General features: G+C 41.5%; 1 protein-coding gene across 1 annotated transcript in view; it reads right to left on the bottom strand.

Annotated features, from left to right (window-relative positions):
• LOC118650478 (guanylate cyclase soluble subunit beta-2-like) overlaps window positions 1-26,246 on the bottom strand; it is an 88,555-nt gene that overhangs the window by 35,519 nt on the left and 26,790 nt on the right. The window contains exons 4-10 of the mRNA XM_036298920.1: window positions 16,411-16,571; window positions 12,073-12,172; window positions 10,990-11,186; window positions 9,918-10,029; window positions 8,628-8,731; window positions 6,948-7,164; window positions 1,622-1,942 (exon numbers count right to left, since the gene is read on the bottom strand). Coding sequence (XP_036154813.1) covers window positions 1,622-1,942; window positions 6,948-7,164; window positions 8,628-8,731; window positions 9,918-10,029; window positions 10,990-11,186; window positions 12,073-12,172; window positions 16,411-16,571 — 1,212 coding nt within the window. The remainder of the gene's footprint in view (window positions 1-1,621; window positions 1,943-6,947; window positions 7,165-8,627; window positions 8,732-9,917; window positions 10,030-10,989; window positions 11,187-12,072; window positions 12,173-16,410; window positions 16,572-26,246) is intronic.

The raw sequence follows: 26,246 nt of genomic DNA on the forward strand, positions 1-26,246 counted from the left end.
ACAAATGTAATAATCTGAACAATAAAGATTTAATTTAAAAAAAAAGACTACTCTCTCTGTTCTGTCTTACGATAAAGTATCACTTCTTTCCATGCTATAACCCTTACACTCATCACTGACTCCTATCTTTTGCCTTCCCCATCTTATCAGTTATGAAATCCTCCTGATTCCTACTCATGCTGTCTTAATTCAGGCCTTTCTCATCACTGAACTGCACTTTTATGGGCTCTCAGTGTGCCTCCCTCACATGTGTTCTCTGCACTGTTACCAAAATTATATTATATTTAATATAATATAATATAATATAATATAATAATATTTTATATTTAAAACAATATAAAATAAAATATTTAAAACAATATAAAATATAAAATAATATTTTATATTTAAAATATAATATTTTATATTTAAAAATATAAAAATATTTTATATTTTATATTTATATTTAAAAAGCTAATCATATCACTTCCATTATAGGAAAAATACTTTATTGAATTCCCACATTTAAAATATAAAACAATTTTCTTTCCCATAGTAATCCAGATTCATCACTCTATCACCTAAGCCTCATCCCATCTGCCAGCCTCATAAGGCACCACTTTGCTATGCACCCCCATGTTCTAAGGACAATACCTACAGTATTTATTTTTACATGACCTTACCTTTCCTCTTACCAGCTCACTCTCGCAAATGCCCCCTCCTTTTTTGCTGATATTCAGCCTCATGACCCAACTCAAGTGCCACACACTTTAGATAAGCCTTCGCAACACCACCTATTTATTCGTAATTTCCCTGTTATCTGTGTTTCCACAGCACCTTATGTGGTAGAAAGAGCATGAATTTTTAAATTTGATAAACTTATTGGTTTACTCATAAGCTGGGGTGAATGTAAATTAGCTCAGCTGTACAGTATGGATAAATAACACCCTCCCCCTCCTAGTAATATTCAGAAAATTAAATGAAATAGCAAACATAAAATAACAGATTCTGGCACAATTCTTGCTCCTAAATGAATGTTCATTTCCTTTCCTTTGGCCATACCCATGCCCTCCCCCACTAATTTATTCCATGTTTATCTCTCAAACCCACAAAACTATGAACTATTTCGTGTTCCTAGAACCTGGAATAGCACCCTGGCACTAAGTAAGTTCACCTTGCATGTATGGTGAATGAATACATGCCCACTACAAATGGAAAGTTCAGAGTGAACATAAGATCCTTCCTTCCAGAAATAGCTTGCTCTCCCAGAAGGGCCCCAAGAAGCACCCCGTGATTTAATGCTTAGGTGTCTAATTTCCAATCATAGTGAAGAACTCTATTCATGGCCACTGAGCAAAGGCCAGTCTTCGGATGCAGCTTTAAATTTCTGGGGAACACTATATATGCTGGTATAGCTGACAGGCATTTTTATTTAATCCCTATTTCACTTCTGTATTACTTTTATTATTCTCAAAAGTAGACAGGAGAAAACGGAGGATATATAACCCAAGATCACATTGCTCAGAAGCTATGGAGCCAGAATTCAAATCCAGATCTGCCTGGTTTCAGATCCTATACCCTTAACCACTAAGGCACACTGCCTCACACCCGGAGGTCCTGTGACAGGAAGGGAGGGCCTTACCTGCATCCACCTTTTTGCCTTCCTTCAGCTGGTTGGCCACATGTTCAGGTAGCATGGCATAAAGCAAGGTCTCTGTTTTCTTCTTTTCTATGGCCAAGTGTTTAGAGAGGACCCTCAGCTCTTCCTTCTTCCTCTCCAACTGGGTGGACAGCTCCATCTCAGCCAGTCGCTGCTGGTTCAGCAGGATGAGATCCCTGGTGGTGTCGTGGGGGGCGAGGTCAGAAAGATGCATCTGGTGTTCCTCCAGCTCCTGCAGGCTGCGGAGCTTCGGGGAGCACAGGTATATCATGCACCGCACGGACTCCATCCAGATCATCTGGCCTTGCCATCACAGAGAGAAAGTGACAAGAAGGCCAGTCACCAACAGGAGAGGACCTGGCTCCCAGACCATCACCACACAGTGAGCCTTCCTAGCCAGGGCACAGGCTCACTCCTTCCATTTTAGTCAAATTTCCTGAAAGTTATCTATACTTCCTGCCTCCATTTATTCATCTCCCCGTCTCTACATGGCCTCCAAACACCTGCTCCTACACAAGTCTGCCAGTCTTTCCCTTCCTCAGCCAACCTGCTGTTTGCTGGTGTGAAGCAGGCTATCCCCCTGACCCTGCTTTCTCCCTGAGGTTTCCCTACTTCTCTCAATTGTTCCTTTAGGCTTGTTGTTGTTGCTCATTCGTTAAATGTTGGTGTTCCCCAGGGTTCTGTCTTGGTAGTCTTCTCTTTTAGCATTCCACAACTTCATCTATACCGTGCTGACAATGAGTCTGTATTTCCAGAGGAAACCTTGCTTCCCAGACTCAATATGCACATTTCTTTAAAAATATATATGCTTATTGTTTTAGTATAAAAGTAATGTGCATCCACTGCAAAAAAAGGAAAATGTGGAAGACAAAAATTTGCTTAGAATTTCACCACATAATTACTGTTAATATTTTGCAGTACAGGTCTGCTTTTATTTATTTTATTATTATTTATTTATTTTTACTTTTATTATTATTATTATTTTTTTTTGTTAATCCTCACCCAAGGATCTTTTTTTTCCATTGATTTTTAGAGAGTGGAAGGGAAGGAGAGAGACACAGAGAGAAACATCAATATGAGAGAGACACATTGATTGATTGCCTCCTACATGCACCCCAACCAGGGCCGGGGATTGAGCCTGCAACCCAGGTTCAATGGCTGAAGCTATAACCACTGAGCCAAACAGGCAAGGGCTCTTATTCTTTAAATTTTGATTCTTTATTGTTGAAGGTACTATAGATGTCCCCTTTTTTTCTCCCATTGACCCTCTCTACCTCTTACCCATCCACCCCCACAACCCCTTAACCAGACCTTCACCACACTATTATCTGTGTCCATGGGTTATGCATATCCTATATAATAAAAGCCTAATATGCTAAGTGTCCGGTCAACCAGTCGGCCGTTCAACCAATCAAAGCGTAATATGCTAATGATATGTTAAGGTGGCTCAACTGCTCATTATGACATGCACTGACCACCAGGGGGCAGACACTCTGACTGGTAGGTTAGCTTGCTGCTGGGGTCTGGCCAATCGGGACTGAGCAAGAGGGGCTGGACATGCCCTGGAGCCCTCCCCAGCTGGCCAACCTCCCGCGTTTCTCCGGACCTCAATCGTGCACTGGTGGGGTCCCTTGCCTGGCCTGCGCCCTGTTGCAATCCAGGACTCCTCAGGGGATGTCGGAGCTGGTTTTGGCCCAATCCCACAGGGGGAGCACTGCTCAGCCAGAAGCCAGGCTCATGGCTGTCGAGCACAGTGGCAGTGGCAGGAGCCTCCCCACCTTTGCAGCAGCACTAAGGATGTCTGACTGACAGCTTAGGCTCCCAGGGGGATTGGGCCTAAGCTGTCAGTCGGATGTCCCCTGAGGGCTCCTGGACTATGAGAGGGCACAGGCCAGGTTGAGGGACCCCCCCTGAGTGCACAAATTTCATGCACTGGGCCTCTAGTATGCATATAAGTTCTTTGGTTAATCTATCCCCACCTCCCCCACCACTCACTTTCCTCTGAGATTCATCAATCTGGTCCATGCTTCTATGTCTCTGCATCTATTTTATTCATCAGTTTATTTTGTTCATTAGATTCCACGCATGAGTGAGATCATGTGATACTTGTCTTTCTCTGACTGGCTTATTTTGTCTAGCATAATACCCTCCATGCTGTCTCAAAGGGTAAGAAATCCTTTTTTTTATAGCTGCATAGTACTTTATGTAATATATATTTTTATAAGCCCTCCCCCGCCCCCCAAAAAAGAGTTATCTGGCATCTTCTTTTTGTAATCTGCATTTTTCATTTAAAATATATAATAGATATTCTACCATGTTATTAAATGTAGATATGCATCTTTTTTGCTGGCTACACTTATATGACATTTAAGCAATAAGCTAGAATTGATTATATTCCATCTTGTTTACTGATCTAAACAACATTCAATGAGAAAGTAACTTAAAGTAACTCATTGTGTACAATTATGGCTATTATGTTAAAGGATATATTTTTATACATTAAATTCCTGAAACAAAGAATATGTTCATTTTAAGGCTTTGATACATATTGCTAAATTGCCCTCTAAAGAGATTGTGACAATTTACACTCCCATTAACAGTGATTTTTAAAATACCTATTAAGTATTTATATACATAGATATCACTGAATTCACCTTTTATCCCCTCTGCCCATCTTCTCTTTCTTTATTAATTCTTTCATAACATATGCACTTAGTCCCTGCTATGAGCCAGGCACGTGGTCTTAGACATTGAGAATGTAGCAGTGACTCAAACTGATGAAAGTTTCTGCTCTCAAGTTTACATCATATCTTTTCTCCGTTAATCACCTTCATCATCCAGTTACCCAAGCAAGAAAATTAATAATTATCCTAAGTACTCGTTTTCAACTCCTACACCCAGTCACCAATTTCTGCCTTAATTATGTTGCGCCTCTGTTCCCTGATCACCGCCCAGTGCCACTGCCAGAGTGCACTCAGTGCTTTAAAGCTTCCCACCTGTTCTCCAGTGGCAGCCTCCACCTGGCCTCCAGTGCTCCAATTCCCTGCTCTCTGGGCCATCCTTCAGACGCCTCCTGAGTGCTCATCCTAAACCTCAAATCTGGACATGGCAGACACTTAAAAACGTTCCCAACTGCACAATAGAGCTCAGGTCCTCATCTTGCAGCCTCATCACCCATCACTCTACAACTCATTTGGGATTCCCAGAGCACATCATTTTCCTCCCCGGAATCTCTACTCTTTATACCGAGAACACCTAACTACAAGTTTAACAAAAAGACAGCTCAAAATGTGTCCTCTCTCACACCGTATATAAAAATTAACTCAGAATATCTAATGTAAGAGGTAAAACGATAAAACTCTTAGAAGAAAGCACAGAAGACCTGAGTGACGTTGGATTTGGCAATGATTTCTTCTATGTGACACCAAAAGCACAGTCAATACAAGAAAAAACTAGATAAGTTGGATCACATCAAAATGTAAAACATCTGAGCATCAAAGGACTCAGTCAACAGAGTGAAATGCCTCCCCCCCAATGGAAAAGAAGAAAATACTTGCAAATCATATTTCTGATATTTAGCGAACTCCTACAACTCAACAACAGAAAGACAAAATAATTAAAAAATGAGCAAAGGATCTGAATAGACATTTCTCTAAAAACATATATACAAATGGCCAATACACACATTAAAAATGCTCAATCAGCCTGGGTGGTGTAGCTCAGTGGTTGAGCATCTACCTATGAACCAGGAGGTCACAGTTCAATTCCTGGTCAAGGCACATGCCTAGGTTGTGGACTCAATCCCCAGTATGGGGTGTGCAGGAGGCAGCTGATCAATGATTCTCTCTCATCATTGATGTTTCTATCTCTCTCTCCTTCTTTCTTCCTCTCTGAAATCAATTAAAAAATATTTTAGAACATGCTCAACCATTAGGGAAATGAAAATCAAAACCATAATGAGATACCAGTTAAAATCCATTAGAATAGCAATTATAAAAAACAAACAAACAGAAAACAAAAAAGCAGGAGATAACAAGTGGTCATGAGGATGTGGAGTAATTGGGATTCTTGTGCACTCCATATGGAAATTTAAAATGTACAGCAGTTTTGGAAAACAATATGGCAATTCCTCAATAAATTAGAAACAGAATTATCATAAGACCTAGCGATTCCACTTTTGTTTTAAAGTCTATTTTGTCTGATGTAAGTATTGCTACTTCAGCTTTCTTTTTGTTTCTATTTGCATGGAATATCTTTTTCTATTTGTTCACTCTCAGTCTGTATGTGTCTTTTGATTTGAAGTGAGTCTCTTGTAGGCAATATATAATGGGTCACTTTTCTTAATTCATTCAGCCACCTTAACTATGCCATTTTATTGGAACATTTAATCCCTTTACATTTAAAGTAATTATTGACAAGCATGTGCTTATTACCGTTTTATTAATTGTCTTGGCTGTTTTTATAGTTCTCCTCTGTTCCTTTCCCTCCCCCCTTAACCTCTTCCTTTATGTCCTTTTTGTCTGTTTATTTTCAATAGAGCCTTTTTGTTCATATCTCTTTTTTTTTGGTATATCTTTTATAAGTTGTTGGTTTGTGGCTTCCAATGAGGTTTATGTGTTCCATTCTTTACGTATAGCAGTTTATTTACGTAGAGCAGTTGATACATTTTTACACCTACCCCCCCCATTTCATGTCATTGTTGCCATATTTTAGAACTTTTATGTTTTTTGTGTCTTTATTTACTCTAGTTTGAATTGAATTTGATACTTTCTTTAATCTTTGTAGTAGCTTTTTAAATGTCTGATTTGCTGTATTTATGTTATGCAAAATTTATCACAAAGAAACTAAAATGAAAGCAAAATGTGTGCCCTATTAACTATAGGTCAAATGATCAGGTTATTATACAAAATACAGATGTTAAATTAGTACCAATAGTACCATGTGCACTCTAAAAATTTTGGTAACAGAGGCCACAATTTCATTTTATATAAAATAAAATATATTTTAATATTTTATAAAACATGCCATATAATGCACATGGTACTACTGGTACTAATTTAATGTCTGTATTTTTTATAGTAGGATGATATATAGTGTCCATTTGTGTCTAAACCAGAATTGATTGAAGAAATAAAATATATTGCTTACAGATCAAGCCAAATAGAAATGTAAGAAAAGTAACTGTTCTGAATGCATTCCCTGTCCCACTTTTTATCCAACTTTTTTCAGGAAATTGGAAGGCTCTGCCTCTTTCATTTCTAACCAATCTCCCTAACAGCGGAGAGCAAGGGGGAGGGGGAGTTACTACCTCGGAGTTTGAGCGTGGGTTGACGTTTCCATGCTTCAGGCATCATTTCTCTCCGTGCCTTCAGGACAAATTGACTGTTGATAAATTTGCAGATGCTGGAAATGTTGAAGGTAACTTGAGGATGAATGATGGAGAAATATTCATCTAATCGAATCTTCTGTGTTTGGAGTCCTGGGACATACTTCTGAATATTCACTCCCATTTGCTTGACCCTCAGCTATGCACAGAGGACAGATGTAAGACTAAGGAATGGAAAGCAACCCGCACCACTAACGTTCCCTTAGAAATATCTTTCTGGCCATTCTGTGTGACTCACTGGCCGGGGGGGGGAGAGGGGGGGCATGGGGGAGGGGGGGTCAATAATAGAATAAACACCAGGGAAGTAACAAATGTTATTTTAAAACTCAAATCCGCAGCTAATCTCTGAAAGAGAAAACAATAGTATTGAAGTGCTCAGAAGCATATCTTTGACTAACAAGAAACAGAAGTTAAAGCTCTCAATTGGGCTAATAGTGCTTCCCTAGCTCTGTGAGACTTCTCTCTCTTCCTCTGTTTAGAATTAATTAATAAAGAAACTAGCAAATTATATCGCATTGGACCTGATATGCAGGCTGGGTCCAGGGAACACACAGAAGGAAGAAGCAAGGTGAGTACCCTTTACATGAAATGCCCAGTGCTTAGTACCAGCTGTCCAAGCATACTTAGCTTTATCACCATGGGGACTTTGGGAGGCTATAGAAATCAACCTAACCTTATGAATTAGTATTATTAAATTTTCTGTTATTCTATTCCCAAAACTTAAAGATAAATGGATTTTTAAGAGTAAATCAGAATTTAAAATATTAATAGTAGCAATAATAATATCCTAAGGACATTAGGGAAAACCGAGGTATATTGCGTTATAATTTCCTAGTTAGTTCTTATGGGGTGTTTGATTTCCTCAATTAGATAAATTCTTTGCAAGCATAGATGATCCTCAAGTGATTAAATGCCATAGTCTCTGTAACCAGAAGTTCACTCATAAGTGGTGATTTAGCATATTTATGCATTCAAATAAATAACAGAGAGTCACAATGGCTGATAGCATGTTAACTAATCTTTTGAGTCAAATTTACTTTGTCTAATTGGCCTTTTAATGAGTTCATAATCAATTTAGTTGACATATGTTTTATCCAAGGAAATTGAAAATGAACAAACATTACTTGTTAATGGTCATTCTCACAACACCCACAGTGGCCAACTTATGCCACTGACCTCTTCCCACCTTCAAGTTGCAGAAAGTAAAGTCGGATTGGCACACCCATGGAGGCATAAGGTTGATGAGTGGTCACATTTAGAATTCCTCTGCCATTGCTAATGACAGCGTTCCCTTATTTCTTGGGATTGTGAATTTTAGTGTCACTTCCTTTTTCTCTAGTGGCAAACTTTCTTATGCAATCACTAGTTCAGATCTCTTAGCGCTTCTTCCTCCCATATTTACCAAGAAGATTCTGCATCTGGTTTCTGGGGGCTGCCACAATGAAAAGGAAGTCAATGGTCCTATGCAGCTAAGTCCTGCTCTCCCAAACCCTGGGCACTCTTCAAGAACTTAAAAGTCACTACCAGCCAGAATGACTATACAACATGCTCAGGTCCCCAGAGTATCCCCAATCCAAGCTCCAGAGAAAAAGGGCCCCTTACTGATTCATCAAATACGACGTGGAAAGGAAAAGCATTGCAGAATGTCTTAACTTCAATCCAGAGCTGCTCGGGATAAAGCGGCACAAAGGCGTCCAGGAGATGCCCTGGGTGTAAAAACAGAAGAAGAGTCCTGTTCACAGACCACTGGCGCCACCAACCTGGCACAGAGTGGCGCTCAGGAGAGGATCTTAAATGTTTCCCAGGCAAAGTGCAGTCCCCACTCTTCTGCACGCTCCCTCCGCATCTCCAGATGGCCATGGCAATTCCTCTTCCAAATTAAAACAAACGGAAAACTTGCTACCAGGTTGAGAAGTGCCCCTGCCCCCGCCAAGTTTCTGCCTGCCGCTGAAGAGTTTCTAGGCCAATTATGTCTCGCCATGAAAACAGAGTCTGCATTGAGACAGTGACAGCCAGACAATGAGCTCACAGAGCAGAGTGTGTGTGCCGGGCCCAGCGTCGGGGACATTTGCCATGGAGCTTTTGAGACTGACAGTTTTGGGTGACACATTAAAATTTAACCAACAGCCCTATTTGGCAGAGGGTAGAGATTCTAAATGGAGCCTTATTGATATGAAAATGTCCTAGACAAAGGATGTCAATTGTGTGTTTGAGTAGCTTGCCATGGCTTGAGGGACTTAAAATGCAGCCCTTTGAGCCCTGCAGACCTTCTCCCAGATGCATGTCATCATGATCCAGGGGGACTTGATGAGGACACGCTAGCTCCCTTCTCCTGGTGAGTCAGAACCCTTATTCTGATTCAGGCATTAGGTGCTGATCCTGAGACCAGCCAGCAGAGAGACTACTGCCTTCACTTTTCAGATGGAAGATGAAGGACCTTGTTCAAGATTACACAGCTCCCCAGGGACAGAGCCAGAAATCTGGTCTCTTGCCTCTTGATTCAGTGTCCTTTGCATTACTGGACACCATGCTTATTAATCACAGACTGCTAGGCCAGAAATGCGTGCCAGTGCAGGAGGCCTGAGGAGCCATGGACAATTCATTGTTCTTGATAATATGTCAGTACTCATCTTCCTTCTCTTCAGCACAGTCACCCAGTAGGGCTGATTCCAAGCCTCTCTGACTACAGGGGAAACTGGATCTCCATGTCACCCAGCACAAATCAAGGGGGCAAAGGGAGGCAAGTTAGAATCTGACATTTTAAATTTAAAAACCATACCAGCCAAATCCAAATTCTGCAGAATCAGGGACATAACAATCATTGAGGACTTTGCCCTTTTGTGTGCAATCACTCTTGGGAGCCAAGGTTGGAAGAATAAATAGCCCACTCACCTTTTCCAAACATGACTATACTTCTCACAACTTCCCAGCGAGATTTCTTCACAGGGCAAACAGAGATACTCAAATATTTCTCCTTCATCCTTCGGAAAGCTGCCTGGAGGGCCTGCAGTGACAGGGAGAGAAGCATGTGCGCCTGGTCACATGGCTGGTCATGGAACTGGAGATGCACAAGCCCCATTTGCTGTGATTGGGGCCACAGGAACAGCAAGAGCTGCAAGGTCAATCCTACCAAGACTTTGTAAGCCCTGAGATTTTTATATAATTAATCCTCAGGCTGGTTCTCTCTCAAAGGCAGCAAAAACCTTTTATAAGAGTGGGCTGGCAGGAAATCACACATGGTCATCTTCTCTTCCCATGGTTGTAGATTCTGCAGTGAACAGACTTGAGGTGGGCTTTGCTGTAAGATATAAACACTGTGTGCTCCAGGAATCACAGGCTTATCTGGATGTTTGTACAAGCTATGTGGATACAGAGCTGTGCATCTAATATATGTGGTGCCTAAGAGATAACAGAACATCTGTAAGTCACAACTGAGGTAGCCAACTACAGGATCATGAGTTCACTCCAGACCCCTGACTGGTCCCAGCTGCATAAATGGGCACTAAGGACTTGAAAGGTCAGTTTATTTCAAAAAGGTTGCAAAATAAGCCACAGGGTCAGATTTCAAAACCTTTATATTAGTATTTCTATAGGTGAAAATTTTCCAGGCTAAGGTATACCCCAGAAAACTTCCCAACACATATTTAGGTTACCTTAAACAAGAGGGTCACCTAGGAGTGATTTTGTCCCATACCCCTAGCTGGGGACATTTGGCAATGCTTAAAGATATTTTTGATTGCCACAATTGGGGGGCAGGGTGCTGCTAGCATCTAATTGGTAGAGACCTGAGGTGATGCTAAACATCCTATACTGCACAGGAGAGTCCATCACAACAAAGAATTATTTAGTCCAGAATGTCACTAGCTAAGAATGAGAAACCCTGCCTTAATCCACTAGTAGAAGGTGCAGTTGACTCTCCCACTAGGAGGGACTATGCTTTCTGAGGACACAGCAAACCCAGTACCTCTTGGTCTCTCTGGATGTCCTGACCATTTTGTAACCTATTTGGCTTTGCTCTTCTTATCTGTCTGTGAGGCTTCTGCACAATCAGAAACACAACGTGCTCCATCTTCCCTGTCCTCTCCGCTTCCTTATTCATGTCAAGTATATCCATGGACACATCAATGTTGAAGAAGTCTTTGGCCACAGCTTCAATGATACCTGTAGCCAGCAGAAGAACACCTATTAATGAGGGATGGCAGAAGGCAGTGTGTCAGCAAAAAAAAATAATAATCAAGTTATACAACTTCTGATGAATATTCCAGAGTTCACCAAGTCTGTGCCTTGCCTCAAGACAAGCAGCATATGAGATATTAATAAAATTAAAAAATAAAATAACTTTACAGAGATTTAAGCTATACATGGCTTAAACTATACATGACTATACAAGTATATCCCTGCCACTCTAAATTAAGCATCTTTTGTGTGTTGGTTTATTTCAAGGAAGTATTTAACTTATTAAATGAACTCTGGAAATAATGTAATCAAAATTCATTGTAAAAGCATTAAGGATCATGTTTTTAAAGTGTTCCTCTGGGAATCTAACCCAGGGTTATATAAAAAAGATAAAAGCATGCCTGAAGATGTTCATCACAGTACTGTTTACAATAGTAACAATGGTATCAACTAAAATATCAAAAATAGGGGATTGGTTAATTACAATGTTGAATATTGGAGATGCACAAACCCCATCCATAGATGGTGGTTTTGCAGACTGTACGAACATGGGAGGATGATTTTTCTATAATGCTGAATACAAAAAAAAGTTGATACAAAAGAATATATGCAGAATTATTACAACTATGTAAAAACCAGCCTAATTTTCAATGTTGAAATAAAAGTGAAAATTATTCCTTTTTTGGCACTTTGAAAATTTATTTTAAAGACTCAGAACTTTGGGAATAATGGTCAAGGTGGCAAAGCGTCAGACACTGGAAGAGATGGAGTGTAACTTCCTGCCCACAGCTGGCTCTGAGCCACCTGGAGAATTAGTGGGGAAAGCCCCCGAGACCTCGTAGCTGTGCGACGGGTTCAGCTGTCCCCATACCTGGCACAATGTGGCACAGACCACTTCTGTCAGAGTAGTAATGGAGAAGCATTTTCTCGTCGGCTCCTTTCTCCAAACGAAACGATGGTGCATTCATCTCCTAATTAAAAGACACAGCATGTTTTTCCCAGTGAATGCAAGTTGTTTAAATTATGCTTCCTAAGGCTTTGTGAACCAAAAGTACTTATCCATTACAGCACACAGAACTATATTCCAACCCCCCTCCTCATACTAAAACAAAATCTACCATGGTCCCTATATGTCAGGAATGTATATGATAACTAACCCCCTAACAACTACATACGCAAGTATGACCTTCATTTCAAAGAGGAGGAAACTGAGGCTTCGGGCAACTGAAACTAAATTCATAAAGGCACAACATTTTGACCCTCACAAAGCCTTCCCAGCTATCGTGCTGCTTTCCCCCTCACTCCAAGGGTTGCCTGCTTGGTTTGTGACCAAGTTACCATGGATATCTTCACTCTCAGAAAGGTCAGGGGCTCAGAGGAATTTGCAAGTGGAGAAGAGTTTATTTCTTGTTCTGGAAGAATAATGTCCTGTGTAGCGAAAATTTTCACATTTGAAACATCAAGGATACATCAGCAGAGATCATCTTTCTCCAAGAACGCACCATGTCACGTTAGAGGAATGTCAGGAGGTGAGGACTCTGTCGGGGGAGAGGGTCCCTGCTTGATGAGCAGGCAGCTCAGCACCTGGCTCACAGCTTTTGGTCTGAGTGAAGGAACAGATTGGGGTGCATTCTTTCTGAGATCTTCTCTATCTCCCATGGTGGAGTGGATGTGTGGGAGGTGTGTGTGTGTGTGTGTGTGTGTGTGTGTGTGTGTGTGCGTGTGTGTATGTTGGGAGAGTTGTCAGTTAAAATGAGAAGTTTTCCCCAAAATAATTATTTTATCTTTCCAAAAGTATTTACATAGAGATAGTGCATGTATGTATGTGTGTGTGTTTGTATCTTGACAGAATATAAAAAAGATTTGAAGTATCACATATAAAATTATGTGATAAAACAGGAAATTAAAAGTTACTTTTTAAAAAATTATATCCAAACCCTGCATAGTGGGGAAAATAAAGGAGTATAGAAGGACTAATTTAAAAATAGACTCACTCCTGTGACTGTTTCCCCACTCACGTCTCGTTCCCAGCCTAGGCCACTTCCCAGAGATACTTCTCAAAGTTTGAGCTTTCAATTCTTCTGATCAGTGGCTCCAATGCTCTGAATAACATAACTATACTGTTATTTTTTTATTAAAACGGGGCTTTATGGAAGTGGAGAATCAGAGCAAAGAGAAAGTGATACGAAGCCAACCGGAGCATGGTTTTTGGGGTCGGCACACCTGGATTTGGGTACTAGCTCAGCGACCACAACCTGGGCGATTTAGAACAGCTACTTGACCATTATGGACATCAATTTTCTCGTCTGTGTAGTGGGAAAAGTAAAGGTATCTAATCTTAGGGGTTAAGAGGATAATTCAATGTTTATAAATTAGCCCAATACCTGCCTCATAATTAGCACTCAGTAAAAGTTAACTACAGTTATAACCAGAAAATGAATGCCTGTAAGGGACTGCCAAATTATTAGAGACAACCATAAAGAAAAGCTGACATTATTTTACTTTTACCTAAAAAGACAATCGATAATATTTTGCTGAGTATAAAGCAGCACTATATAGCTATCAGTTATCATTGCCATGTATTTTATTTCAGCTTGCATATGGCAACATTTATGTATTTTATTTATCTTATGCAAAATATCCTCACTTACCCCTAGAGAATGTCTATGAACTGCTTCTTTAGCATTGGTTTTGACATATGAAGGAATAACTACCAGAGGAAAGGTAGCAGAAATGGGTATAGAAACAGTAGACTTGGGGATTCCAGAGCCTCGATGCCTTTCCTTCTTATCGTATTAGTGACAGTAACATGCTGAGAACAATATATGGAACATAAAATATATTCCATAATGTTTTTGATATAATGAATAAATGGGCGAACATGTTACTATGTTCTCCAGGACTGTGGCATAAAGTATTAGCCAAATTTTCAGATGAAAGATATGATATTAAAAAGTATTATGAAAGATTATTAAAAGGGTCTAACTATACTTTTTTATATTCTAATTGTAGAGTTTTAGCTAAGAAATTTGACAGTAAGTTACCATATAAATTATCAGAATTTTAAAACTAGCTATATTGACTGAAGAGAAAAGGAAGGGGAAGGAAGAAAGTCATTAAAAATGGAATACTCCTTCTGGCCTGATTACAATGCTGGGGACTTCCACATGTTATCTCTTTAATCAAGACATCACTATGAGGTAGGATTCTCCCCCCACTATTTATTCTATTTTTTCACTGTGTGTAATGTCTAAGAAAGTGCTTGGCACAAAATAGGTGCTGAATACATATTTATTCAATAAAAATATGTGAAAAAATTGAGGTCCAGAGAGGGCAACTAACTTGTCTGGAATCACCAGCCAGGAAGTGGCAGTGTCTGACCTCCTAGCCAGGGATCCTTTCACTCTCTCTAATCTGTATGTATATTCTAGAGGCCTGGTGCATGGGATTTGTGCACTGGTGGGGGTGTGTGTGGCCTGTGGGGATCAGCCTGCTGTGGGAGCACCGCTCATCCAGGTCAGCCGAGCAGCTGTGGACCTGCCCTCTGAGCAGCTGCTCCCTGGTCCGGCATCTTCCGTCGAGCCGGAGCACTCACCTCTCCAGGGGGCCTGGTCAGGGTCAGGCCCAGGGACAATAGCATTGAGAGGTGGCAGAGTAGGCCTCAGTCCCACGGTGGCCAGGCCACGAACCTGCCTCCCAACCTCTGGGGTCAGCTCTGCCAGCCCTGCAGCAGCACTGCGCGGCCTGTGGGCTTCCGGAGGAGGTGGCAGGTAGCAAGGAGGAGGAGCCTGGGGTGAGGAGGCAAAGATCGCAGCCTGGGTTCCTGCCAATGGGCCCCGGGTTCTCAGTGGGAGCAGCCGCTCATCCCAGTCAGCTGAGCTGCACTCCCACTGTGGTAGCGCACTGATCACCAGGAGGCAGCTCCTGCGTTGAGCATCTGTCCCCCCCCCCCCCCGTGGTCAGTGCGTGTCATAGCAACTGGTTAACTGGTTGTTCCACTGTTCGGTCACTGGGCTTTTATTATATAAGATATGTATTTATTTCAGAGAGGAAGGGAGAAAGACAGAAACATCAATGATGAGAGAGAATCACTGATCAGCTGCCTCCTGCCTGCACCCCACTGGGAATTGAGGCTGCAACCAGGCATGTGCCTTGGCTTGGAATCAAACCATGACCTTCTGGTTCATAGGTCAATGCTCAACCACTGAGCCACACCAGCTGGGGACTGTCTCCATTCTTGAGTTGTTCACATTGTAACAACAAGACAGAGCCAGCTACTCATCCTACTAGAAGTCAATTAAGGTTTCTAAGCCTCTTATTCCCTCTCTGGAAACTGGAGGAAATAATACTTTTCCCTTTTAACATCTGTAAGGGTGCACTATGATTCATGACATTTTAGCATACATTATCTCATTTCATCCTCACGACAGTCCTTCAAAGGTGGTGATAAGCATTAAATACAAAAATGATAAACTATAAAGGGCCCTAAAATAAATATAAACTAATATAAAATAATGAACTATTATTATGGTATGTGTAAATGTTGCTTTGTGTTTTCATTAAAACATTTTATTTTCTAACACAGAAAAGGGAGTCTAAGTGTTTGAATTTTCAATGATCTCTACAAACAAGAAAACCAAGGCATGAACTCCAGAAGGACACTCCCCAATAGGGAAACTGGTTTGCTAAAACCTCAGGCAGTCACTCCATGGGTTAATCAGAGTTGGACAGTGTCCGATTCCGGCTCTTGGCCCTGCCAAGTCTTTCCTTCTGATACATGAATAAATGAATCTGGCTACAGAAGCTTTTTATCAGCTCCATCAAGGCCAGGAAACCTGAGGAGAGATTTTGCAAATCCACTGAAACCTGGCTGTTAACCCAGCCTTAGTTCCGTGGTGATCAATCTTCTAGACTTAATTCCAAACCCACACCAGCCCCGTTAAACAGGTCATCCTCCACCACAAAGCTGACCTCTCTAGCTTGCCCTTCTTTTAGGGTTGACTGTTTTATAAAAGTGGTCAGCAGGTACACATTTTCCATTCCTTTCCCAAGAAAACTCTTCAGTCCACTGACACCAGGTACCAAGGATTCTGCAGGCCCCTTGCAACTGCCTGCTTTTGGGGGAGGCAGGGAGATGGCCCCGGATGACCCGGAATGCCTACAGGCACTTCTTCTCTGGACCACCAAGACCAGCCTCAGGTCGCCTTACCCGATAAGAAAGTGCAAGGTAACTGTGGAGGGCATCTAGATTTTCAATAAACTCCGTGAGATCTCCTCCCAGTGTTCGTAACATCCTGTCATAGCCAGACTTCTTACAGAATTTAAAGAAGTATTCTCCAAAGAGTTTCAGAATGGCTTCCATGGAGACACCTGAGTAATGCAAAGCAGACCCACAAAATAAAAGCACCTGCAAGTGTTTGTTCTCATTTATTTACAAAGAGTTAAACTCCTGGCTATGTAATATGTTGCTGAACTTCTCTCTAAGGCTTTACTTCCCACACCAGTAAAATGCCGATGATAACACCAAAGCCTGGAGGAGCTCAGTGCATCGCTGGCACCCGGTAGGTGCTCATGAAACACGAGCCCCCTCTAACTCTACTTGGATCTTTGCCTGGCCCCATAGCATACATTTCTCCACAGGCCAGAGGGGCTACAGAGCTGCACAGCCTTGTGACGGCTGAATCCAGGATGAGGTTCACTCTGGCTGGGCAGTGTGTGGCCTCTGCAACTTCTCTACCACCTCTAGACATCGTTAAAGACAATGGCCTTTCACCATGATAAAAAGCTACTTCTGAGAAATAGTTAATACTCCAACTAAAAAATACCGACACATTTATTATATCCTGATTTACCCAGAAGATGATACCAAATGCAGGGAATGACTTCCCTTTTCTCTCTCTTCCTGCCCACACCTGGTCTCCCTTCAAGGCGCAGTTTGCATGCCACTTCCTCATTAAGATTTCTCTCAATATCCCAGGTCACACTGAACTCTCTCTGCCTAAGTGCTGCATTTTTCTTTCCTGCCCATCTGGATGGCAATTTGGAAGGCAGTTACCTCTTTCTAACCCTTTCTGTGCTGACACACAGTCAGATAAACTCCTGGGGGTGGGCTTGCAGCATTCTTGGGGCTGCTGCCCCTGCCTGCACTTTTGGAATAAACCGTCTGCCATCGTTTGCTTTGTGGAGAGGCAGTCAGAGTTTTTAAAGAACATTTTTAAATTTCTAAAACACGTATTAATCACTGTTATTTTACTAAATGTTTGCCAAAACCTTGCAAGAGAGAAATCTCTATTATCAGGTCCCTGTTGTACAGGCCAGGCCATTGACAATGAGAGTCATCTTTGTGAACTGACCCAAATCAACAGAGTTGCAGGGACTCTAACCCTAAATTTGGCTCCTTTTGTACCATATCCCACAGCCTCTGAGCAGCAGGCAGGGGAATAAGGGGTCTCCCCTGAGGTGGGGACTGCTGGTGGGTTTTCACCATTTGACACAGGAGACAGGGCATCCATCCACGCTGGTGGCCTGGTGCCTCAGTGCGAGAGCATGCTCTTCTTTACAGTGGTGAGGACTGGGTGCTGGGGCAGGTCCGAGAAGCTCAGGCTGATGGGAGACCTGCCGTTCACAATGACCAGCTCCTTGGCTGAACCCGGAAGGGCCCTAGGATGGTGTGACCAGGTCTGGAATTCATAGCCAGGGGTTTTCCGGGCCTCTTGAACTATCCATAACCAATTCCTACAGATGGCCGGGGGTCAGAGGAGGTCCTTCCAGCCTCTACTTGCTTCCGAAGATTCTGAGCAGCAGAATCCCTATAGTTCATTGTCCACAGCCAGACAAATGGGAAAACAGTCATTCTGTATCTGAACAGGACTGACCCCACTAAGTTGGTCTGGTCTTGTCAGAAAGGAGTTATACATATGTCCCAATAATGTATTAGCCAAGTCTCCGGGATCTAGATAAAGGCCAGGACAGAAGGTGGGAGGTGGTAATGGCCTGTGTTAATAAGGGAACTGAAATTAATTCCACTCAAGTTTTTTCCAATGCTTATGAGTTCTTGGAAGAAGAATTCCTGGGAAGTAAATGGACAGGTGTGTAATTGTTTCTTCCTGTTTCCTCCTTCCCCTCCCCCTTCCTGCTAAATCTAACTTATTCAAGCTGAGGAAAAACAGCTCCACTGTGTGTCCTGTAGGCTCTGAGCAGGTGCAGCCTGCTAGCTGCCAGGAAAGCACAGACCCCATAGGCCAGCCGTGGGCAAACTATGGCCCGCGGCCGGATCCGGCCGTTTGAAATGAATAAAACTAAAAAAAAAAAAAAAAAAAAAAAAGACCGTACCCTTTTATGTGATGATGTTTACTTTGAATTTATATTAGTTCACACAAACACTCCATCCACGCTTTTGTTCCGGCCCACCGGTCCAGTGTAAGAACCCATTGTGGCCCTCGAGTCAGAAAGTGTGCCCGCCCCTGGCCTAGGCCCTTCCCCCAGGGGCCTCCCTCCAGAGCCCGGGCCGCCCGCAAGCCAAACGAAGTTGTAGGAAGGGGCAGTGGTGGCCCTGTGTAGAGAGTGCCTGCTTGGCTTTCCTTTTAAATCTGTAACCTACACAAAGCCATGAGGTTGCTTGGTCTAGACCAGGGGTGGGCAAACTTTCTGACTCGAGGGCCACAATGGGTTCTTACACTGGGCCGGAGGGCCGGAACAAAAGCATGGATGGAGTGTTTGTGTGAACTAATATAAACTCAAAGTAAACATCATTACATAAAAGGGTACGGTCTTTTTTTTTTTTTTTTTTTTTTTAGTTTTATTCATTTCCAACGCCCGAGGGCCGTAGTTTGCCCACGGCTGTTTTAGACCCTAGTTATTTTGCTTCTGGATGCCTAGCTCCAGTAATAGGAAAGGACATCTGGCTGACAGTGACTGTTCCTTGAACGAGGATCTTGGGTTTGGGTGTGGTGTTTTCCATCTGCACTGACTTGAGGCTTCTTCTGGGATCCTTGGGCAAGAATGCTTGTCTAGCAGAGGACAGAAGTCACTTTTTAAAACTACACCTGTATTGTGTTTATACCATTTTACGTCAGTGAACTTAGGATTCCATGAGCTCTCTAGTCATGGGGTATCAGGGATATACAGGAAATGGCAAGAAAATGCAAAAGAGAACTGAACACAAGTCATAGGTGTCTTACATATACTTTACAGTGCAAAGGAGGATTGATTGCATTCTTAGTGTTCTATCTTTTGTGCAACAAATAAGGGGCAATAAAGTAATATGCATCTATCTGCTTATTTGTACAGAATGAAACACAAGAAGGATAAACCAGGGACTACTGAGATTGGCTAGCTACAAGGCATTGATGGGGATGAGATGGGAAGGTTAGAAAAAGTATAGACTGGGTGGGGGGACTGACATTACTCTGAGCACAGCTTTTGAACAGTTCTGGTTTAGTATATTGTGTTAATGACTCATATACTTAGAGAAAATAAATAAGATCAATAGGAATAGGGAAAACCCTAAGATGGAATAGAAACAGATTAACAGAACAATATTTCAACAGAACAGTTTTGAATAACCTAATTATTCAGGAATGAAATCAACGCTGTAACATTTGAACACAGTATTTTGACTGCTTTGTCCTCATGCTAAAGACAAAAAGAACTTTAAATAAATATTTAACTGTAGTTAGCGGGCTTTCTTTTCATGTGGTGTGGGTTAGCGATTTTGAAACGACTTTCTGATAATCAAGTATTAGATAATGGGAACCAGGTTTTTCACTGTGTGAGAATAAAGTTAGTTATGGGAAAGAGAAAATCAGAATGAAACTTGGTGCGGTGTAGATTAGGAAATCTACCTTGTAGGACCAAGAGACTGATCTGGTCTTAGACAGATAAATGGATGGATAGATGAAAGATGATAGATAGATAGATAGATAGATAGATAGATAGATAGATAGATAAAGGAAGGAAGAAGAAAGAGTGTGAGAAGTGTTTTTTTTAATTAAAACTTTATTGTTCAGATTATTACAGATGCTCCTTTTTTTCCCCCCCATAGCTCCCCTCCACCTGGTTCCCACCCTACCCTCTGCCCTTACCCCCTCCACTGTCCTCATCCATAGGTGTAAGATTTTTGTCCAATCTCTTCCCTCACTCCCCACACTCCTGTCCCCCCGAGAATTGTCAGCCACTCCCTTTCTATGCCCCTGCTTCTATTATATTCACCAGTTTATTCTGTTCATCAGATTTTTTATTCACTTGATTTTTAGAGTCACTTGTTAGATATTTATTTGTTGTTCATAATTTTTATCTTTACCTTTTTCTTCTTCTTCCTCTTCTTAAAGAATACCCTTCAGCATTTCATATAATACTGGTTTGGTGGTGATGAACTCCTTTAGCCTTTTCTTGTCTGTGAAGCTCTTTATCTGACCTTCAATTCTGAATGATAGCTTTGCTGGATAAAGTAATCTTGGTTGTAGGTTCTTACTATTCATCACTTTGAATATTTCTTGCTACTCCCTTCTGACCTGCATCGTTTCTGTTGAGAAATCAGCTGACAATCATATGGGTACTCCCTTGTAGGTAACTAACTGTTTTTCTCTTGCTGCTTTTAAGATTCTCTCTTTGTCTTTTGCCCTTGGCATTTTAATTATGATGTGTCTTGGTGTGGTCCTCTTTGGATTCCTTTTGTTTGGGGTTCTCTGTGCTTCCTGGACTTGTAAGTCTATTTCTTTCACCAGGTAGGGGAAGTTTTCTGTCATTATTTCTTCTAATAGGTTTTCAATATCTTGCTCTCTTTCTTCTTCTGGCACCCCCAGAATTTGGATGTTGGTATGCTTGAAGTTGTCCCAGAGGCTCCTTACCCTACCTTCATATTTTTGGATTCTTTTTTCTTTTTGCTTTTCTGGATGGGTGTTTTTTGCTTCTTTGTATTTCAAATCTTTGACTTGATTCTTGGGATCCTGTAGTCTGCTGTTGGATATTTGTATAATATTCTTTATTTCAGTCAGTGTATGCTTAATTTCTCATTGGTCCTTTTTCATATCCTCAAGGGTCTCACTAGATTTATCGAGGGTCTCACTAAATTTATTGGCGGTTTCTAGAAAATTCTTGAAAAACCTTATAACCATGGTTTTCCTTTCTATATCCAGTAGTTTGCTTTCCTCCATTTCTGTCATTTGTGACCTGTTTCTTTGTCTCCACATTTTGGCTGCTTTCCTGTATTGATAGAGTGGCTTTCTGTGCTAGGTGTCCTATAGGACCCAGTGGCTAAGCCTCCCCCATTACCTGAGGTGGACACTCTTGGTGCACCCCTTTGTGGGCTTTGTGCATAGTCTTGTTGTAGTTAAGCCTTGATTGTTGTTGGTATCAGTGGGAGGAATTGGCCTCCAGGCCAATTAGTTGTGAGATTCAGCTGTGTCTATGGTGGGAGAACTTCTGTGCTGGAGACACCCTTCTGGGGCAAGACTTGCTTCAGTGGGGCTTTGGTGCTCACTGAGTCTGCCCCCTGAGTGTGTCCCTTATGGATCTGAGGAGTTGTAATCTGGAGGGTCCCACTTTGACCACTGGGTACACTGGCTCTTGGATCTCTAAGGAGGTGCTAATTTAGCCTCTGCCTGAGGCTACCCAGCAGGAGCTATGGAGAGATCTGCAGATTCCTCTTCTTTGTTTGGGGTTAGGAGGTGCCCAATTGAGGCCCAGCTGTGAAGCAATGCAAGCTGCTGTGGGGCCTTGGGCCTTCTCTTGGATGTCCTGGGCCTCTCTGACCCAGCTGCAGTTTGTTAGGTAATTTTAGATTACAAAGGGCCAGGTCATTCATATGCAAAAGCCTCTGCACACAGCATGGGTGGGTGGGGTCTCAGGGAATCAACAGGGTGGAGAAAACAGCTATGGCTGATCCTCAGCCCTGCCCTAAGAGGCCCCAAGTCTCAGTGCCCCATGGTAATTGCTGCAAGCACCTCTAAGAGAAAGTCGCCCTCAAGTTCCACCTGATGCCAGACAGTCCAGTTTCTCCCTGTATGAATCTGGGTCCCCAGAGACTCACCCAGAACTGGAGGTCAGAGTGGGAGCATGTGTCTCCCTCCCGATTGAAAAGGACAATGGCGTCCTCAGTTGCCAGCCCTTTCTGAGTGCACCTCCGTACCTCTGCACTTTACTTCCATACCTCCTCTGAGTCTCAGTGTGCTTTTTTCTTTCCGTCTAGTTATAGAATTTTCACTCAGCCAGCCTTCCTGTGGTTCTGGATGATGTCCATTTTGTCTTTTAGTTGTATTTTTGAAGTGGTTTTGCGAGGCAGCAATTTCCAGTGTTTACCTATGTTGCCATCTTGGTTTCTCCCTGTGTGTGTGTGTTTTCAAGGTTCCTTGGGAAAATATCAAATTTCAGGATTGGGGCAGGGAAAGATAACATCTTGTCATTCCAGAAAGTTTTTTTAAAAACATATATTTTATTGATTTTTGACAGAGAGGAAGGGAGAGAAATAGAGAGCTAGAAAAATCAATGAGAGAGAAACATCGATCAGCTGCCTCCTGCACACCCCCTACTGTGCCCATAACCAAGGTACATGCGCTTGACCGGAATCAAACCTGGGACCTTTTAGTCCACAGGCCGACACTCTATCCACTGAGCCAAACCAGTCAGAACATTCCAGAAGGTTTAAAAAAAAAAAATGACCAGAGAATAATGAGAACATGTTAAAAGGGCCCAGGAACCAGCTTAGAGGGGCTCCCAATAGCTAAATCCTGGAGAACTTGAGTACCTAAACAAATAAAGGATTTCAACCTATTTAAAAAATAAGAATGAATAGTTCACATTGATACAAATACTAGTAAAGAAATGGAGAAGAGGGGAAATTCTTCCTTATAGAAGAAATTCAACTAATAAATGTAAAAGCAATGATATACTTAGAAAATCCCCATTTGAACACCATCAAGCACATTGATTCAGACAAGAATCACCAATGAATAATAAAACTAGGGAAGGAGGAGCTTGAGAAGCAACAAGATATTTAAATAGTCCGAAAGTATCTTTTCACAAGATACTAATTACAAAGGGGAAAAGAGTAACTTTACAGTGGAGAACCCTGGCAGACTCCATGCTAACCAAGCTATCAAATTTAATGCCAATAATGGGGCATAATGACATAAAATGCTCCGATATGTGAAATGAAATGAAAAAACATCACATCTGTGGTCTTTCTGTCAAGAAAGCATAACCTGAGGAGAACCAAGATGGCAGCATAAGGTATATATTTGTATGTGCTGCCCCCCACAACCACACCAAAACTACAACTAAAAGACAAAATGGCTACGGGAAAGCTGGCTGAGTGGAAGTTCTACAACTAGAAGAAAAGAAAAAAGCTCATTGAGACTGGGTAGGATGTGCGGAGGCACCAAGAGCAGAGGTACAGAGGCGGGCAAAACAGGCTGGAAACTGGGTGCACTGTTTTTTTTCAATTGGAAGGGAGATACAAGCTCCCAACTGCTCTAAACTCCAGTTTTCAGCAAGACTCTTGGGACCCAGACTCCGACAGGGAGAAACTGGACTGTCTGACATTGGGTCAGAAAGCGAGGATGGCTTTCTCGCAGAGCTGCTCACAGGGATCATTGTTACTGTGGGGGCGTGGGACTCAGGGACGCAGAGATGCAGAGACCAGGAGATGTGGAGACAGCTGGCTGACAGCCACTCTATCAACACGGGGAAGCAGCCAAAATGCAAAGACAAAGAAACATGGCACAAATAAAAGAAATGGAGGAAAGCAAACTACTGGATATAGAGTTCAAAACCACAGTTATAAGGTTACTCAAGAATCTTCTACAAAACTCTGAGAAACTTAGTGAGACCTTCAAGGATCTTAATGAGAATGCCAAAAAAATGTAAAAGGACTAGTCAGAAATTAAGCATACACTGTCTGAAATAAAGACTAATATACAGAAATTCAACAGTAGACTAAAGGATCCCAAGAATCAAATCAAAGTTTTGAAATACAAGGAAGCAAAAAACACCCATCCAGAAAAGCAAAAAGAAAAAAGAATCCAAAAATATGAAGATAGTGTAAGGAGCCTCTGGGACAACTTCAAGCATACCAACATCCAAATTCTGGGGGTGCCAGAAGAAGAAAGAGAGCAAGATATTGAAAACCTATTAGAAGAAATAATGACAGAAAACTTCCCCTACCTGGTGAAAGAAATAGACTTACAAGTCCAGGAAGCACAGAGAACCCCAAACAAAAGGAATCCAAAGAGGACCACACCAAGACACATCATAATTAAAATGCCAAGGGCAAAAGACAAAGAGAGAATCTTAAAAGCAGCAAGAGAAAAACAGTTAGTTACCTACAAGGGAGTACCCATATGATTGTCAGCTGATTTCTTAACAGAAACAATGCAGGTCAGAAGCGAGTGGCAAGAAATATTCAAAGTGATGAATAGTAAGAACCTACAACCAAGATTACTTTATCCAGCAAAGCTATCATTCAGAATTGAAGGTCAGATAAAGAGCTTCACAGACAAGAAAAAGCTAAAGGAGTTCATCACCACCAAACCAGTATTATATGAAATGCTGAAGGGTATTCTTTAAGAAGAGGAAGAAGAAGAAAAAGGTCAAGATAAAAATTATGAACAACAAAGTGACAACAAATACATATCTATCAACAACTGAATCTAAAAATTAAGTCAATAAAAAATCTGATGAACAAAATAAACTGGTGAATATAATAGAAGCAGGGGCATAGAAAGGGAGTGGACTGACAATTCTCAGGGGGAAGGGGGTGTGGGGGGTGCGGGAAGAGATTGGACAAAAATCTTACACCTATGGATGAGGACAGTGGCGGGGGGTAAGGGCAGAGGGTAGGGTGGGAACCAGGTGGAGGGGAGCTATGGGGGGAAAAAAGAGGAGCATCTGTAATAAACTGAACAATAAAGATTTATTTTTGGAAAAAGAAAAGAAAGAGAAAGCATAACCTGAATTGAATCAGAAGGAAATGTCAAGTAATTCTGAACTGAGGGGCATTCTACAAAATAGTTGACCATAACTTTCCAAAGTATCAATATTATAAGACACAAAGAAAGACTCCAAGACTGTCCCAGACTGCAGAAGGCTGAAGAAATGTGACAACTGACATGCTCCAGGCTTTCTTTTGTTCTAAAGAACATCATTGGGACAATTAGAAAATCTCTGTAAAGTCTGTGATGACATAATGGCACTATGTCAACGTTTATTTCCCAAGTTGGATAGTTGTACAGTAGTTATGCAAGGGAATTTTTAAGCAGAAAGAGACATCATATCTGTATCATACTGCCAATTCAGAAAAAAAAATGTATTTATTATAGGTATAGATATAGAGAGAAGGATATAGCCAATATGGTGAAATGTTAACATTTGGGGAATACTGAAAAAACTATATGGGAATTCTTTGGATTATTCTTGCAAACCTTCTGTGAGTTTGAAATTCTGTCAAAGTGAAATGTTTTTGCTGATTGTCCTGAAGAGACCTTAGGAAATCGAATATAGTAAGACCATGAGACCACATTTATCTACAGCCAGCTGAGACAGAGCTGGATCTGGGCCTTTGGAATAGTATGAATTCTGTTGGATATAATCAGGGCATTATGATTATGTCTTAAAATGTCTTTAGCTAGAAATTCATGCTGAAATATTTATGAGTAAAATTAAGGGAAACCTGAGATTTGCTGTAAGGTATTCCAGAAAAAACAAAACCAGAAAAAGGTTGGGGGGGGACCAGAGAAACAAAACAATATAGGAAAATATTAATTTGGGGGTGAAGGATACATGGGCTTCAATACACAATTCTCTCTACTTTTGTATACGTGTGAAACATTCCATTAAAAAGTGTTTGTGTGTGTGTGTGTGTGTGTGTGTGTGTTTTAATAGAAGACTTCTTTGTTGGCAAGAAAATAATTGCCACAAATATCTACACTTGGCATCCAGGAAAGGTATGGAAACTTCTTAAAAACTTTTCAATTGAAATTATGTATAAACTCAAACTTTCTGACTTAGCAGGTTTGGCTCTTCTGTATCATCAGGAAATTTTTACTTTTT

This window comes from Myotis myotis, unplaced genomic scaffold, assembly GCF_014108235.1.
Source record: "Myotis myotis isolate mMyoMyo1 unplaced genomic scaffold, mMyoMyo1.p scaffold_m19_p_3, whole genome shotgun sequence".
Taxonomy (NCBI): domain Eukaryota; kingdom Metazoa; phylum Chordata; class Mammalia; order Chiroptera; family Vespertilionidae; genus Myotis; species Myotis myotis.